The 18,678-nt window shown below is 39.1% G+C and overlaps 1 protein-coding gene across 1 annotated transcript in view; it reads right to left on the bottom strand.

Annotated features, from left to right (window-relative positions):
- The window catches only part of RELN (reelin), a 476,703-nt gene that overhangs the window by 192,537 nt on the left and 265,488 nt on the right, over positions 1 to 18,678 (bottom strand). Inside the window, exons 9-10 of the mRNA XM_026503988.4 lie at positions 18,459 to 18,555; positions 15,666 to 15,906 (exon numbers count right to left, since the gene is read on the bottom strand). Of these exons, the coding sequence (XP_026359773.3) occupies positions 15,666 to 15,906; positions 18,459 to 18,555 (338 nt within the window). The remainder of the gene's footprint in view (positions 1 to 15,665; positions 15,907 to 18,458; positions 18,556 to 18,678) is intronic.

Raw genomic sequence — 18,678 nt, 5'->3', positions numbered from 1 at the left:
AAAAAATCTTAAGTAGTAGTCTTAGAGATCTCTACAATATCCTGTTGGCAGTGGTGTCCTAAAATAAGGGAGTGATGTATGCATAGAAATGTTTTACGACAATTAAGCTAGTTATGGCTGGTAAAATCAATTGAGGGAGGAATCAGAATATCATTTTAAAAGAGTAAATTAAGCTTCCAGAAGCTTCCAGAAGTTCCAGAGAGTCACAGCATATGATCCTGGGGAGTCATTTCACAGCACTAACATAAGACACACCCACAGAGCCTGTCATCACCCTAGATACCACTGTAGCACGTGGCATGCACCACCTCCAGAGAATCTTCTTCACACCACAGTGAATACAGATTACTCAGCAGATGCTAAACTGAGCTCTATATGTGATCCATAACCCAAACAAACGTATCAAAACTGGGGTTCCGTGTATTTAACAGTAAGTAGAAACTGTCAAAAGGTGACAAACTCAAGGGTCCACTACTATTATCCTGTGAAGACTACAAATGCTAACTAAAATAACAAAGATTACTTTCCTAATAAATCCACCAAACTCTAAGTAACGTTTTTTTACAATTATCTTCACATTCTGGAATCCTGATCAACTGTGGCATTAATATAAGAATGCTGATATCCGCGCAGATGACACATTTAGTCATTGTCTAAGGAAAAGCCATACATGAAATACCTATATGTGTGAAAACAGAACATTTAATTACAATTCAAAAGGACATATTTACGTAATAAAAAGAGTGACTCACTTAACATGAAACCTTGGTCATTTCTGGCTAAATATCAATTTAATTATTTCAGTTTTGGTTCTGTGTGCCTCAGAATTGTTTGTTAATATTTTAAGACTGTGTTATAAATGAGTGTTTTCCTATTCTCTCAAAATTTATATTTTTAAGATATTTGATATATATTTTAATTTAGTTGAGATGGAAAATTTATGTAAAAAAAGCCATTATAAAACTAGATATTGTTTAACTGAATATTGTTAAACTGATTTCAAAAAATTAAGATCAGTTGGTGTTTTAGAAAAACAGAAATAATTTTAAAGGATCTTTTTGTTAGTTATTTTGCTGTTACCAAATACATCAGATAGTTGAATAGATCATTTGTAATTGTATAATGATTGAAAATTATCTACCAGATACACATTTTTGACACTATGACTACAGAGCGCCAGCATAGGAAACACAAGTAATATCTACCATATCAAGGGTAAATAAAGCAATCTGAAAAAATGCTAATACTCACCTTAATTGAATGTTAATCCAATTTTCATGCTAATATAATAGGATCTAAAAACTAGTAGGATCTGTCTTTGGTTAGTTTCCATAAGAGAGATAGTGGTATGGTTTTTGGCATAGTTTTAGTATTTCTATAGTGAAGGAGTTGTTGTTTAACAGCTTGTAGTAAAAGAATAATAATGCCAGATCTAAAGTCAAACAGACAGGGCAGTGGTTTAGAACAACCAGCGCTGGTCTTTCCACTGCAAATATCCTAATCCTGTCTGTCAGGTTTAAGGGACGATTTACAGTTAGCTCTCTTCTCCCTTCCCAAATAGGCCCAAAGTCCTCTGGGTGTGGAGGGGAAAAGTACGGCTCTTTGAATATTGTCTTTTTCATAGTCTTAGTGCTGCAACCCAGTACCAAAAAAAGGTGGTGACATATGCAAAGTAAACAGTCACAGCTCAGCGAGAGGCGGCTCAACCTCCCCTCTCTCTCAGCAAGACGGGGCTGTCATTCTCTGGGCAGCAGGGCCTGGGGATGAACAGAACACACACACACACACACACACACACACACACACACACACACGGCGACGGATGGCTGCTCGACTCCCCACCATGCTAAGGAGATCGAGAGGCCACCTCTGCCTCTGCCTTTCTGAGTAGAAGCCAGAGTTTTCAAGGTTTGGAGTCAGGGTAATATGAACCAGCAGGGTCATATTGGGACTCTAAAACAGGGGACAGTTGGTGTGAAACTGGAGTATTTCTGAGTCATCTGAGCAGGAACAGGCAGGAACAGGCCTACTGAGAGGTTGACTGTCTACAGGCCCTGTATTTAAGAATCCTGTGAAAGGCAGGGGAACAGTTGAGGGTTCTCAGTCTGAGGATCCCTACATCAGTTATAAGGTAAGTTAGAGCTCCCTGTGAATTCTGTTTAGGATTTATCCCAGGGGCTCAAAATCTTAGAATGGGCCTGGTTTCCCAGATGCTCTCCAAACTCAGAACTTATGCCCGAGTGCGTTTGGACGAGGCTAGAATCAGCTTGTTTGATACTGCGTCTCTGTCTCTGGATGGGAACCCCTGGCCCCTGAAATCTACCTCAGTTAATTCAGCACTTACATGAATTGAGATGAAGGTTGGGAAAGAACAAAATCCTAGAAACCAAAACCAATCAAGATGACAAGAAATGAAGACTCAGCTGCTATCCATCCTCAAAGAGTGTGAGGACTGGAATCAGAAGGCCTGTTCCCATGCGTTTGCTCTACTTAATAGCTACATGGCCTTGTATAAGTCAGTTAACCCCTGTAGGCCTCAGTTTCTCAGGCTATAGAATGACGTCAATGATATCTATTTCCTAGAGGTGCTGTTAGAAGCACAAGTTATATTACCCATGGAAATGTATTTCTGAAACGTCTGAGTGCTATACAATAATCATTATTTTATTTCTGGATAGATATTTTTTTTCCAAAAATAAAATGCTATAGTCCATACTCTTAGCAGTATGTGAAAGAGAAATAGAAACATGTGTAAATCTATTTTTAATTGTGTTTCTCATTAGAATAGTCATTAAAATTCTTCAGGTCAACTTCAAACCTTTAGTAAAATATAAAAGAATATATCCCACAATCCCACATGGCAAAAATACTGCAAACATTCATTCACATTTAGGGCAGGTAGAAGCTTCAATGAGAACTTTAAAGGCCCTCCAAATTTTGGCAGATTACCAAAAATTCTCCAAGGACAGGAAAACTTATTAATGCAAGATGTCTGTTGCCACCTTTTCTTTTTTTTTTTTTACAGACAAACTTGCATTGTGTAATATCAGTATACTATGTTAAAAATCCAAGCAAAATGTGCATTGAAAGTATGAAAAGAATTTCAGAAAACTGCTCTCAGTGATTTTTAATACCCAGCTGTTTTTGTTTAACTCATGTCATTTATATGTAATAACAATTAAAATCTAAACAAGTTCAAAAGACAGTTAAATGTCTAATTTTGTAAGATACACAAGTTCTTGATATGATAAAAACAAGAATATTTTGGAATTCAGGAGTATTTTGAGTATACTAAAACTCTATCAAGTTTTTTTCTTTTGAGCAAATGATCATAAAATTTGATTTCCTGAGTTATAGCTTCTGACTTATGGTGACTACATGTCAAGTAACTAAGCATGTATTGGGGGCGAAATAAAGTTATAATTCTGAAGATGGCTTTAAATATTTCTATTTCTAGCTCTCCTAATGTGCATTAATTATAATTATTTTTACTTTGTGTCACTATTTTAGCACTGATCAATGACATATACTTTGTAGTTCTAAGTACCAGAGATCTCCAATTTTTAAAAATCCCTTAAATATAGTCCTTATTTGCTTCTATTTGTCAATCGAAAATATTTTCCTACTTTGCAGCTAAACGGGTTTCCTTTACTTGAAAAGCAGAACACAGTGTAGCTAAGTGACAAGAATTTGCCATTCAGAAAAGCATCAACAGGAAACATCCGTGCAAATTCCTCAATATAACAAGTCCTTGGCCACAATTCAGGATAGCATTTTTCTAAGGTGGCTCCCTATCCTCTGCTGCAAATGTTAATGACTTCACCTCTGTACTTGTAAAAGTACTTGCAATCGCCCCCCCCCCATAGTTTAATTAGGTTTTCATCAAAGATGAACACTGAGGCACCTCTTAATATTATCTCCCTTGGGTCTAATGGCCCTGATGCTTCTTTCAGGCATGTGTAGCCTTACAATTTATTTTTTTGACGATATCCTTTTTGTTGGAATGAGTATATTGGGCATTTGGGCAATGCCAGCTTGCAGAGAGCTGGTGGCAGATGGAATGAAATCTGCCTGGTATGCCTTCCCCTCCACATGAGCAGAGAGCCATCCATTTCCTCCATTAAGGAGTTGTCACTCAGCCCACCCAGCTGGAAGACCATTTTTGATAGCCAAGCTGGCTGGTGGCAGACAATTCAGATACAAAGTGCACTTTAAAAGGAAGCTAAAACATCATTTGTAGGAAAATTGAAAATGCATGGCTTCCACCACAGCCAATGTTTTAATGACTGTAATATTTTAAGTGATTATTTTTGCCACTTCAGATTGCTCCTTAGAGAGGAGAGGTTTTTTAATTAAAATCTAGGCAATGCAAATAGATGAGATATGAGGAGCAGAGGAAAGAGAAATAAGATGAATAAAATTAATTAAAATGGCATTGTTGGCAGAGTCATAAATTAGCCAATATCTGGCTGGAAATAAAATATGTTGGTAGAGGAGTTTCTGGCTTACATTGAGATGTGTGATTGAGTGTTTGGAAATTGACTGACTGATAGCCTACCTATCATTGTGTTTCCTAAGCCTTTCTCTGTGCGAGAGCTATTATCATATAGAAATACATATATCCTACATCCTGGGTCAATGGTCTTTATAGGTACAGACTTTCATGCTATATTTAAAAATATCAAATTGAAGGAGAATGATTTCTCTCATGAGGCAAAATGAATTTCTGTCCTTTTCCACACATTCGATTTCTAGGTAATTTAATGCCAGTTAAAAAACTGAAAACTTGGCTATGAACACAGTCCAGGTGTAGGAGGGCTGAAGTGCATTTTCTCTAGTCGACACAATAGATTCAACCATGGTGAGTGAATTTGAGGGAGCTTAAAGAGTATTTTTTCTCATTATTTTCTGGATTCATTGAGCATTCACATTTGAACCACTTTGTACCAAGATTCATAAAGATTCGATTTATGGTATATTTTGTGACAAGTGTATAATTACTTGGCAACAGTTATGACAACTCCAAAATGGCAACAGTGACAGATTTGAATTGGAGTAATGAGAGTAAGAATAACAATGTAAAATTCCATGGGGCGGTTGTTAACCTTGTCTATGGAGATCAACTTGACTTTCACAGGGTCTGAGGTTTTCGGACTTGCCTTCACAAATTAAGGCTGAGGATGCCAGGTACAATGTGGGAGGCTATAAGAGACGGAGGGACGAAAGGGCTGACTTTCTAGTAAAACACACTTGGCTACAAAAGTCAAAACTGATCTTAGAGAAGCCATTTGGCCTCTCTGAGCCTCTGTCTTTGCATCTGTGAAATGGGAGTAATTGTGAAGATTAGATGAGATACTGTAGGCCATGCCTCCTAAAGATTGGGGAATGTCAGGAAGTTGGTAAACGTTCATTGCCCCCATCTTCACTCATTCGCTTAACAAACCTTACTTCATTCATTCGCTCAACAAACCTTACTTCATTCATTCGCTTGACAAACCTTCCTTCCGTGAGTGTCACTGGGCAGGTTACCACGCTATGTCCTGTGCTAGGCACAGAAATGATGAAAAATGTTATACGTTTTTGACGTTCATATAGAGCAAAATAGATCTCACTGAACATTGAGTTAATTAGTGAGTAAATGTGTCAGCTTCAGACCAAAAACAAACAAAAAAGGGTGCATCCGTTAGGGAGGCTCTGGCGATTTGTTTGACTAGTCGCTTCCAGTAGAATTTATCAAAATTATTTGATTCCGTGTTATTGCCACCCTTGTCATGGTGATTTGGCTCAATTCCATGTTTCACTAATGCTATTTCACATTAATTACTGTACAAATAGGCAGCATTGGAGGGAAATTGTGAAAAGCACTACTTACGTTTAACCCTTCATCCCCAAAGTACTCTTATTAGCTTGACAAATTATATCCTGGCTCCTTCTACAATATCATGCACCCACCTCTTGGGGGAAACATGACAATAAGAGCAATGCAATCCAAAGTGAAGAACATCCCAAGCAAAGGGAATTTAGGTAGACAGCATGCAATTAACCAGGCTGGAATCTGGCCAGAAAAATCATAGTTAACGTTCCGATTCTTAATGGAAAAAGACATGGGAACATGGACCGGCCACAAGTCTTACTGAGCTCAGGTTTATCGTCATTAGAAAGCCGGGACTCAAATCCCTCAAGTTACACACCAGATAGTTTCCAGTACAGCGCTTTGCAAAGCACATTTCTGGAAAGTGTATCTGATTTCCTCCTGTTCGTCCTTCTACTGTAAAAAATAAAATAAAATCATTGAATGGATCATTGAAACCTTCTTCTGGGTGCTTAATTTCTGGAAGAAAAGTTGGGCATTACAGTAGGAGAGTACTGACCTGCCAGGGGATTATATCCCCCAAATCCTACGTTTAAAAGTGAACTCTGCTTTGAGTGTGATCACCTCTTTCACCATTCATCTGAGGGTTTTTTTATTAGCCACAACCTGCATGAAGACTTTACATTTTCAGACAAATTAATTTACATGTTTTCAAAATTGGGACATCATGACCTTTACTCTGCATTAACAATTCCACAATTTATGACAAAAGTACCAGACAGGTGACAGAAGACTCCAGAATGAAAGCTCCCATTCTTACTCAGGACTGGATATCTGCCTAGCATCCACTGGGACAATGAATTTGGCAAATGCTTAATGTACAAGAGCTATAAGAAAATTAATAGACTCTCCTGTTCTGACTTAATGCTTCCCCTTAATGGGTTGTTGATTTACCTAATGGCTGTTGTCTTCATTAGGGCCTTTGGTGTTTGTTAAACAGGAAAATTGTCATTATTACTGCATATTTATCAACAGTAAGTGTAGTAAAGAGGAAGCAGTCTGCGGAAGTAGGAATAGAGAAAACAGAGTAATAGAGAAAAACTAATAGAGAAAAGATTAACATACGACCCTTCTAAATTCTGTCTACTTAGTTATTCCAAATCCCTGGCCGAAATTTGAAAAACTTAATAAATTACTTTTTAGGAAATTCCTTTTAAATGGACTCTGAGAAACAAACTGAGGGCTTCAGAGGGGAGAGGGGTGGGGGAATGGGATAGGCTGGTGATGGATAGTAAGGAGGGCACGTATTGCATGGAGCACTGGGTGTTTGTTATACGCAACTAATGAATCATCGAACTTTACATCAGAAACCAGCGATGTACTGTATGGTGACTAACATAATATAATAAAAAAAAATTAAAATAAAAAAATAAATACACGTGATCAAATCACAGCCTATTCTAAAGGACAAATCTTCCTCACAGAATCTGTGACATTTAGCATTGATTTACTTCCCAGCACGAGTTGACATAAATGTGTTGAAGGAGTAATCTGGAATTCTTTGCTAGCCACACAATGAACTCGGGCAGTAAAGAGAGAAAGATTAGCAGGTGCAAGCACAGCAATCAGAGTGGGAAGAGTTCTTAAAAATAAAAAATACGCGGAATGGCACCTATCTCATAGTGATCTGCATTTAATCTGTGGGTCAATTCCAGAGTCGACAGAAGCCAGTGATTTATGCCTTTGCAAGCCGAGAGTAACCAGGCTAGCTGAGCAGATATTAACATTTATTAATGGTGACTGAGCAAACACATACCCTCTCTCTCTCTCTCTCTCACACACACACACACACCAAAGAGTCACGAATGATACATGCTTTCAAAATACAAATTTTTGGCTGCCACCGAAGATGAGAGTAAACAAACAAAATGAAACACCTGCCGGACGAAGAGTTGTCTCCATCACATGTTGCTCCATTTGGGAACCCTGCTTCATGGGGTACTATCAAAGGATGAGGAAAACAGGAAAAAAACCACAAAAAACCAAAAAACCCAAACCCAAACCCTTGCTCACAGCCCTTTGCTCATCGTTCGTCCCTGGGCTCTCCTGGGAGTGCTCCACTGATCTTTGCGTCTCTTCTCTGACAGCGAGTTATGGAAAGCAGGCTGCTAGCTGCAGGAGCTCCAGGCTGGCCCGCCACAAACTTATATTTAGTGTTTTTCTTTGACCTTGAAATTAAGGATGTTCTCAGATCGTAGGATGTATGTTTGAGGAGCTGGAAAGAGATGGCTTTGATGGATTTGTCCAGATGTTTCACGAGTGACTAAGGAAAATGGAGTGCTAAGCCTCCATTTACAGACACTCAGTGTTTACTGACTACAGATACAAAACTTGGACGATAAGGCTTTCCTCATAGTGCATTCATGACACGCCATCATGACTACTCTTCCTATTATCGTTGTTACTATTATTTACCCTCATAGGGTTACTATTATTATTCATTGTTATTTAGCATCCATACTAGCGCAAGTGTCATTCCTGGATATGAGACTCCTACCCAAGGTGAAAGGCTGATCCTTGATACTCTAAGTCTTAATTGGAAAGGGTGAAAAAATGGATCCACTTCCCTTAAACCTTGATGGCAAAACCAAGACCACCGTAACAGAGCTGGAAACCAGAAGCTGCCCTAAGATGAATCGCTGCCCTGCTTCAGGCAGGAAGAACGTGCCTCCCGCTTTTGAATGTGGCACAGACACCCACACCCCCTGACCGAGAGACGCACTCCTGCGGGGTGGGGGATGGCAGCCGTGGCAGCACTTGGCTATTCTAGCAACTGCGGATGAACTGGCAGAGCTCACTCCATGTCTTTTGAATAGGAACGACGGACACAAATAATTCTTGATTCTTCTAGAAATCATATACAAAAGTTACAAAGGGTTGGGGTATTCTGTAAACGAAGGCAAGATCATCTTAACCAGTAACTGAGACAGGTGATTCCAGACTGAGTAGGCTTCAGTCGGCTAGCCTCATGAGCCCACGATCCGCTTACTCTGAGACATTGCTAATGAGGGTGGTGCTCTGGGGAGCTTTTTAACTTGCGGCACTGTGTTTATTGGCATTTAGAGCCCCACCTACTTGGTCATGAACAAAGGGCTGCTTAGGGATTTGCGGGAAATAAAACATCATGATGGTAATTAGAAGCATAAGAATGTGGTGTGCCTTTTCTTCCACATGGGCAAGTTTTCTGGAAACACATTGGAAGATGAGTCAGGCAAGGCCATGCACTCGTAAAGAGAATGGAGGAGAAACACAGAAGGCTGAAGAGGAAGAACAGATTAATTCCATAAGCTCTTGCAGCTCACCAACCCCAAATCAAAAAGCGCAACAAATGGAAGGCCAGATTCTATATTAAAAGCCAGTACTGTTATCCATCTATTTTATGTTAATTACCCAAGAGCCAACAGATGGGAATGGCCTTCTACCAACCCAGGGCAGATTTAAACTAGTGACCTATAATTGCAATTCTCCAGATCACATCAACTCCTTCAGCTAATTACTCTATTTGGTCTTATATCATTCTGCCCTACTTGAGATAAACAAGAACAGGCTCAGATGCAATGAATTAAATATTCCCGAAGAAACTGAACAAAAAAAATCTAGAGAAGACAAGGAGAAATATGCACTGTGAATGTGAATCATTTTCATCTTTCCCATCCGACCTGACACCCTCAGACATTATTTTCGAGGTCATCAGCTAGGCAGTTTACATACTCACTACTTTCTATTCCCTTGTTTCATGAACAGTAGCATTAAAAAAATAATTTGTTGTTAATAATAGAAACTATTAATAATTCTGATTATATGAGTGGCATTGAAACTTAATTCCAGTGGAAACCATTTCTTATTTTGATTGCCAAAGGTTACATGTACGGGCAACACTTGTGTCCAACCTAATCATTTTAAGGCATTTGATTCTGTTACTCTAGTGACATATAAGAATGACATAAATTGTGAGGTCTCTATTTTTTCTATCCTGTTCTCCCCCACCTCATAATCACAGCTATTGGCTCCATCCTTTGCCTTTTACACATTTTCCTCTATGTTCACTTTCTTCTGGAGCCTAGTCTCAAAGTTTCAATAAAGAGGACACATATTTATTACACCCTTTCTATGTGCCAGGGACTGTTCTAAGGGTTTTATATGTATTTTCTTATTTAATTACCACAGCTTGGGGTGGGTACTATTATTATCCCTGTTACACACATGAGGATACTGAGGAACTAAGAGATTAAAATAAGTAGCCCCAAACCACATGGCTAATAAATGGTAAAGCCAAGATCTGAACCCCTGTAGTTAAGTCCATTTTCTGAATAGTTGTACTGTCTCCAGTTCCATTCACAAAATTTTCAGCTGCCTTCAAGTGATCAGTGAATATGAAATTCATTTTCTTTCCTCATAAACTCGATCTTCTGGTTATTTTTTCCACCTTTTCATTCATTCCGTTAACACTTAACAACAATCCATCACGTGCCAAACAATGGAGACTCAAAAATGGTTGAAGCAGTCCCCGAGCTTAAGAAGCTGACCTTCTAACTCGGGAGACAGAAACATAAATGGAAAGCAAGGTTGTAAATGCTCTCATAGAGGTATATGTCCCATGTAAGAGAATATTGAAATGGAACTACTCCACGTTCTAAGGTGAGGGTGGGATGGACCAATTATAAGGACCTAGTGAAAGAGGTGGTAAAAGGGCTTAGTTACTCATGTTGCAGGGATACAAACTCAAAGTTGATGTAAGTAGGAAGCTGGGCAGCAGAGAAATGATTTCTTTAGAGAAGGCTGGTGGTGAACTATGTGTCCCGCCCAGGACCTCCTGAGGGGAGGAAGGTATCTTCTTCCCTCCTCAAGCCTGGTGCGTTGGACTTGAAGGACAGCACTTGGATGGTATGCTGGATGGGCCTGGACGCATGCCTGAGGCTGCCTGGAGGATGGCCAGGTAGGAAGAGGGCTGCGCTTGGAAGTAACTACTCTCCTCTCAATCATGGATCCAAGGTGGATGTTTACTAGAGAGTACACTTGGGCCCGTGGACACAAGAAACAGCCTAGTTTGTCTAAGATCCTGCCCCAAATGGCTCCCTGGAGAGGCAAGAAGCCCCCAGTGGAAACAGACTGTGGTCATTAACCCGAGGCCCCATGGCTGGAAGTGGAACCAGACATACGAGATGCATCAAAGAACAGCAGGTGAGAGATCCCCAGCATTAGTGAGGAGTGGGGAGATGTCCAAAGAGCCCAAAGGTAGACGGAAGAGAGAGCCAGCTTTGATCGCTTGCCAGGCCACCGGATCAGTAATTTCAGTTTATAACAATATCTGCCTCCTGCCTCTTCTGCTTCCTCCACACTGAGCCCTAGAGGGTTCAGAGGCTGAAATGCATGGGGTGGTGAGGAAGGAGAAGGAGCTGACCACTGCCATCACTCCCACTGCAGCACACTTAAGCCGGAGGAGGAGAGAAGCTATGGATGAAGCTTGGAGCTTAGATGATTATGGTGAACCGATCATATGTTATTGAACTGGGACTGTTTGAGAGACTAAAATGATCGGATGGCTTATTTGGTCTCTCAGCAGTCTTGGGACCTGCAAAGAGGACAGAGATAAAGAAGCTCTCAGACTGAACCTGAATGGTCACTGGGGGAAACAAAGAGACCTGTTTTCCACAGCCAGTCTCCAACCCCAATTCCTGCTTATTCAACCCAACAGTTACACCAGGACAGAGAGGAGGAGACATGAACAATGCACAAAGTTCACACAGACAATGACTTTGGAACTGGGTCCTTAAGGAGACCGGGGAATTACTAGGCAGAGAAAAAAGAAGGTGGAAAAGCATGTCTAAAGTGTAGGAGTGTGAAATTCTGTGTTGTGTTTGTGAGGCTGGAGCACAGCGGAGCAGGAGAGGAGGATGAAAGTTAGGAGGGGCCTGGACTAAGGGGCCTCGGATTATATGCAAGGCCCCCACGGGAAGCCTTCAGAGGCTTGAGTATGGAGGGAGCATGATGTGATCTCCGTGAAGGAATGATGCTGAAGTTTTTGTTAGTGGCATCCCTAACATGTGGTCCTTGCCTCTTAACACCCTTGTCCCAGGCAGTCTGGTGCCATGACAGTGTTGGTTTCTCTTTCTTTAGCGTCTCATCGTTGTTACACTATATTACCCCCTGCACAGGATACGCAAATGCCTCCTGCCTCCATAAGGAAAACATGTTAATACTCTCATCCCCTTAAGTTCACTTGAGGTCAGAAGTCAATACCTGTGATGGTCCGGTAACCAGGACCATGAAAACAAAATCAGCTGGAAGAGTGTGGAGGAGAAGAAAGAGGCCAGTCCTTGGGCTGAACTTACTAAATTCTAATGTATAAAAATCAGTCATCTGGAGGAAGGAACATGCAGTACAAATGAAATAAAACTGGAGCAAGATGATGAAATAGGAGAAAAACAAGAATCTTTTAACCTATAGTCAGAGAGTGATACGGAAGAAAATGGGCGGATAATTTAACACATGGATGTTGGGAAGAAACACGGGACAAACAGAATCACACCGGCTTCTATTTACCACCTGTAAGAGCAAAGCCATGTGGTGAATGAAATCAAGATCAAGTCTGATTCCTCTAGGTGAGTCCTGGCTTTTCCATGGGTGAGAGGGATATTTTGGACAAGTTACTCAACACCTCTATGTCTGCTTTCCACATCTGTAAAATGGGACTAATATAGCACATGCTTTATAGGTTTATAAAGATAAAATTATGAGATTATATACATATATATATAAAATCCTGTGTATACGTGTGTATATGTATGTCTGTGTGTATATATGTGTGTGTGTGTATGCATGCATGCACCTGGAATGTTAAGTGCTCAGAAAAAAAGTAGCCCTTACTACTTAGACTAAGAATACTCTGTCTGTGCTTGGACATTTTTTCCGCGTCTAAGCTCTATTTTGTAATTAAGCATACTTTCTCAATTGCTGTTAGACTCATTCTTTGATTTAGTTAAGATGTATACATCTTGGAGACTTTTACTGAACATAGAAAAGGTAATACATAGGTAGAGCAAGGAAACAAACAATAATCCTCAAAACTAAAAGTCCAAAATAAAGCAATGTTTAAAACATGCCCTGTGACCAATAGGAACATGGAGATATGCTTACGCTTTTTAATTGGTTGTAGTTTTTGTTTCGGATGCCACCAAGTGAAGGAGAAATATTTAATGAAGAAGTTGCATGCAGTTTAAATAAACAATTTTTATTGCTAGAACTCCAAATCACTTGGCAAAAGCAACTTTTTAATGCTCCGATGTTTGAGCCAGAAAGCAAAAGGGTGGTCATGCAAATGAGGTAAAATGATAATTCTCAGATTATATTACTGCAAAGTTTTAAAAAGAATTTTCAAAAAGAAACATCAGAGAAAAATTTCTACCTGATAGCCAGTCAAAGGGCATGATAGATATCAACTACAGTAGTTTTTTTCATAGGTCACCAGGCAGGTCTCAAAGGTGTGACTGGTAAGTTTGGGAGTAAGATGATGGACCACAAAGCAAAACTATTAACCCACACAAAGTTGTAATTTAATTGAATATCACTGCCGAAGCAAAACCACATTTCATGCATTTTTATCAGGGGTGGTAGTAAAGTACAATCCATTAAGAAACTGAATGGCTAATTAGATTAGTATAACAGCTTGTAAAACAAGGCATAAAAATTGCATTTATATAGTAAAGGGTACTGAGTCCAAATGATAAATGATCATCATGGGAAAAGGATGTGAATCCCAAGCCCTGAGGTCCCCATGTGTTTCCTGGGTTTTCGTGGCTTCTTGCCAATGCTGAACAACATCGACAGAAATCCTACTTAATCAAGTGGTAGTGGGATAGGATGCGGGATATCCTTACAAAGGTTCTTCTCTACACCCATATGAAAGGAATCCACGGGCTCTCTTTAAAGGCACAAAGGTTTTAGAGTCTTTGTCAGAACGGATTTCCATAAGGTTTACTGGGTGTTTTCTCACAGTGAGCAAGGATGATGCCTGTTCCTAATGCCAGTCAATCGTGTGATTTCATCAACTTCGAGTAAAATGTCTAGCGCTTGATTTGCTAAGCAAGAAGTTACTGTGTCAGGCGAGTTCCTGTGTTGAAGGGTTCTAAGTAATTTGGAATCACTTTTCTAGAATTTGAAAACATTATTAAAAGAAGGAGAGCATCTTAGCTGTTTATGTCCTACTTGCTGCTACTTTTGTGATTTCACCTCCCCTGAGTTGCACATTGTACCAGTGAGTCACATTTAAAAAAATTCTCTAAGCTGTATTTGCACTTGATTTTCATATCTTGGAAACTTGAGAGGGTCCAGTTGAGGGTCTAACGGCATTCTTTATATTGCCTAGGCACAATTTCTTCTTCCACACCCTCTCTCTGGGCAGGCAAGCCCATGACTTCAATGTTCATTCAAAAGGCTGATAATTGCCAAACTTCCTCTGAGTTCCTGATCGCTTTATCTAACCTCCCACCAAATATTTCTTCTTGCCTGTCCCCAGGATTATCAAAATCAATATGTCCACAATGTATAGCATGGTGACTATAGTTAATCATACCATATTGCATATTTGAAAGTTGCTAAGAGAGTAGATCCTAAAGGTTCTCATCACAGAAGAAAATTTTGTAAAAATGTGAGGTGATGGATATTAACAAAACTTACTGAGATGATCATTTTGCCATATATGCAAATATTAAATCATTAAATGGCACACCTGAAGCTAATATTAAACATCAAGTACACCTCAATTAAAGAAAAGATCAACATGTCCAGAGTGAATCAACTTCTGTGAGCCTGCTTCTCCTTCTATGTTCCTTGTTTCCATGAATGGCACTGCCGTCCACCCAGCTGCCCAAATCTTGTCCTCACCACCTGTTATTCCCTCATCATCTCAGTTGGTCCTGAATCTTCTCCATCCCCTCTCCTAAAAAATCTCTAAAATCCCTCCACATTCTTCCCTAAGTCTGACCAACATGGTCCCCCTACCTGCACTTTCTCCCTTCTGGCCCATTCTCTATCCTCGAAGGTATATTTAAAAAATCAAATATGATTGTCATACGTATTTGGAGCAATTCAGTGACTCCCTATCACCTTCAGGCTAAAATTCAAGCTCCATAGCAGCTTGCAACATCTTCAAGGTTTTGTCACCGGCCATATCTCCACATTTAACTATCATGAGTCTCAACTCAAAATCTGTTAGACAACAGATTGAATGTCGAACATTGTCTAAGACCTTTGCCTTGTGCTCTCGCGATCCAGTCTTTATGGATGTGATTTCTGATTCTAGAAACACTATTCTTCCCACCTGGCCAACTCCAAATTACCTTTTGGTCTCTGCTTAGATTCCCAATCTGGAGCACCTTCTTAATCCCTTGAGACTGGATTCGGTATTGTCTATCGTGCTTCCGGAGCTCTAAACTTTCCCAGCAAGTCATAGAAATTGTGCTGTTTGTATTTGCGTGTTGACACGTCTAACTACACCCACGAAGTTGACAGCCACGTGAAGGGAAGAAACATATCTGCCTTTTTGTGGTCATATTCCCTAGGTTCAGCCCAGGACACAGCACAGTGGGTCCTCGAAGTTACTTATTAAATGGACGAATAAGTGAATATTTTTTGTACCAATGACACCCCATCCTTAAAAGAGAAGGTAACACAAATAAGAATATTATTTATTCCTTTACTAGTGGATTTGGTAAGCTTAGTTATATTTGTCTGGTCTGGTTGATTAAGCTTTAGGTTTTAGAGGGAAGGAGAAGAAACAAAAAAGAGCTCAAACCTTAACTGTAGCTCCTGGGAAAAAAAGCCAGTTGCCCGTGTCTACTGGATCAAGACTGTCTTCTAAAATGACTTGTCTGTGAGCTGAGTTGATGATCAGGATGTTATCCAAGGCCCAGCAGGCTTCATACACTTCGCCTACATGGAGACTTTCCTGCTTCCACTGAAACTGGACGTTCTCGCCTTTGGCGTCTTGAGGAAGGTAGAGGATATGGATGATGGCGCTGACGTTGGAAGGGGCTCTGGAACATAGGGTGAGATAGGAATTGGTGCCATATAATAAATGAACGATAAAGTTCAACAGTATCCATTTTTTCTTTCTTGTAGATCAATTTTGTTTTTTAATTAAGATTGTAGTTTCATTAGCTTAACATGATATGGACTGCAGATTAAATACTCAGAATCCTATAGCTCTTAAATCTTTTGTTCCTATTAAGTGATGACAGTTTAAACATTAAATGTCTTTGAGAGCTCTTCTTTTAACACAAAGCAAACACTGAGTATACTCAAGTAAGCCAGTAAAGGAATAATCAAAGAGAAAATAGCACACACTTCATGGTTCCTGCAAAAAATCAGTGTTTCCAGCACGGTTTTTTGCATGTGGTAGACAGTCAATCACGAAAAACTCAAATAATCTCATGGTTGATTTTATTTGATGCTAAAAAGAAAAAATAGAAAAACTATAAAATTTTCTTAATTTTGATTCTTTCCTTGAAATTGTGTATCTATGAGAAACCATTACCGCATGCTATTTCATAATCCATGTTGAAAATAGTTATTTTATTTCTAGTAACCAGATACATTTTTGTTTTCTCTATATCAATGTGAGATTTGCCATGAAAATTAAATGCTCTGTATAATTCTTCACAACTTGATGCAGATCAATCTTTAAAAGCTTGATATAATTTAACATAATTTTTATAGTATGTCTGTTAGAATCCAGGCCCTTCTGCTATATGATAAAGTATTTTTATTAAATATTTTATTCTACCAAAGTAGAAACCTGCTATAGTAAAAATGATTGCTTTAGCCAAGATTAAAAGTGGTACTAAAATGCAAACTAGTAGTACCCTGGGCTTACTATAAATCAGTTTTGAAAGGACCACAGAAAAGACATATTTTTCACTCACCAATGAAGCACATATATATCCAAAGAATTGTCAGTGTAGGTTATAGATGGTGTACCTTATCTTTAGGGGTAATCAATTGCCTTTTCTTTTAAAATATTTCACAATGACTATGTTTTTAGCTTCAAAAAAGAATTTAAACCAATGAAAATAATATATTTTAGTTTTAGGAGGTGACTGAAAATATGTTCACTCTGATCACTACTGGTAAGGATAATTGCATTAATGAGCATGATAGCTTGGAGCACGGTCTAAAATTAAAAGTCTCATTTGGTGAAAAATCAAATTGAGTCAGCTAAGTGTGATCTTCATATGTTATAATTTAATGTGTACCTTCACTATTTGTCATATCAAAAATATGTGGCAGTTTTCTAGCAAGAAATGTCTACCACAATTTACCTAAACTATGATACATCACTATTGGATAAAGAAAAATGGAGGTAGGGATACAATTTTCAATATGCTGCCTTGTTTACAGCCATTTATATAAATAAGTATTTAATATAAATGCATTTTCATAATAACTACTAGAAATTAGGAAGAAGAGCAAAATGCTGTTATAAGATTGACACAGCATGACAGAGCTTGGCTTATACCTGGTCCTTATGGATTATATGGTATCCTGCCTCAGAGATAGACAGTCTATTGAAATCCGTGAGGTAGAATCACTTTTCTCAGTTTCTGGTTGGAGTAGACCTTGGACATGTGACAGTTTCTTAAATTTGAAATGCGACTGGAAACTTTGGGCAGATTGGTTTAGCTTTAAAGACTAAGAACCTAATATTTACTCTTCTTCCCTAAGTAAGTCACAATTCTTTCAATAGGGAAATACGGTAAGGAAATTAGCATGTGAAGAAAGAAAACGACAAAACTGATGGAAAATGTTCTACTTGGGTTATATGAATTTAAGAACTAAACCAATCAGATTAACTACTTTATAAAAGTCCAAGCCAGTTCTTTCCTCTAAATATCTTACCAGACCTGAAATTAGTCATCCATTTAATTGTTTTATGATTTAAAGTGTGCAGAAGGAGTAAATATCATTTGAGTTTTGCTAATTTAACCACATTTTTTCAACTTGAGTGAGCTTCCTCTTTAAGCGTCCTACCTCATTTCCTTACAGAGGGTTTTTTTTTTAAATAAAGAAAATGTAATAAAATGACTACAAGTTGCATCACAATTATGATAATAGAATTTTAGAACCTGCCTTTGGGAGGTTGGAAGGGAAATAACAGAACTAAAAATTAGATGCAAAAGCCCCAGGGGCTATGAACCCATTACCAACCCAGACCGGAAGGAATTTACGCCGTAATCTCATATACTCCTAGGCCTCTGAGGCAGCCCAGAGCCAAGCCACCTAGAGAGTGGAGTGATGGCACTTTGTGGAGGATTCCATCCTAAACGTATTCCCCCAAATGTGCTTCCACCAAAAACGGTTTGTTAGAGCTACTACTAACCGTGGGAAATTCTGAGTGGAAAATGACACTTTTACAATACTTCTTCAAATAGGGCAGGGAGTAATATGTGCAGGCATGCAATTCAGTGTCATTAACAACCAGAGTACTTTTGACCATGAAGAATAAAGTCAGTGGTAGAATGAAGGCAAATGGGGAACTAGAAATCCACTTACGTCAGGACTTATGAAACTACCTGAAATGATAACAAACCTAATTCTCTCAAGCTGAATCCAGTCTGCGGTGTTGTTCTTGGCGTAGGACACGATGATGCTGGGGTCTGAGTAACTGAAGCGACAGGAACCTGAGCCTGTAAAAAGCAGTCACATGGTTCAAAGTTAAAGAACAGTATAATTGCGTATTATCTGTCCTCCTAAATGGGAGACAGTTTTGTAATCATTTGTATATTTATTTAACTGCTTCCCCATGCTTC

Source organism: Ursus arctos, unplaced genomic scaffold, assembly GCF_023065955.2.
Source record: "Ursus arctos isolate Adak ecotype North America unplaced genomic scaffold, UrsArc2.0 scaffold_3, whole genome shotgun sequence".
In the NCBI taxonomy this organism is placed as follows: Eukaryota; Metazoa; Chordata; class Mammalia; order Carnivora; family Ursidae; genus Ursus; species Ursus arctos.
The sequence above is the reverse complement of the archived record's forward strand: the minus strand, read 5'-3'. Positions and strand labels throughout refer to the sequence as shown.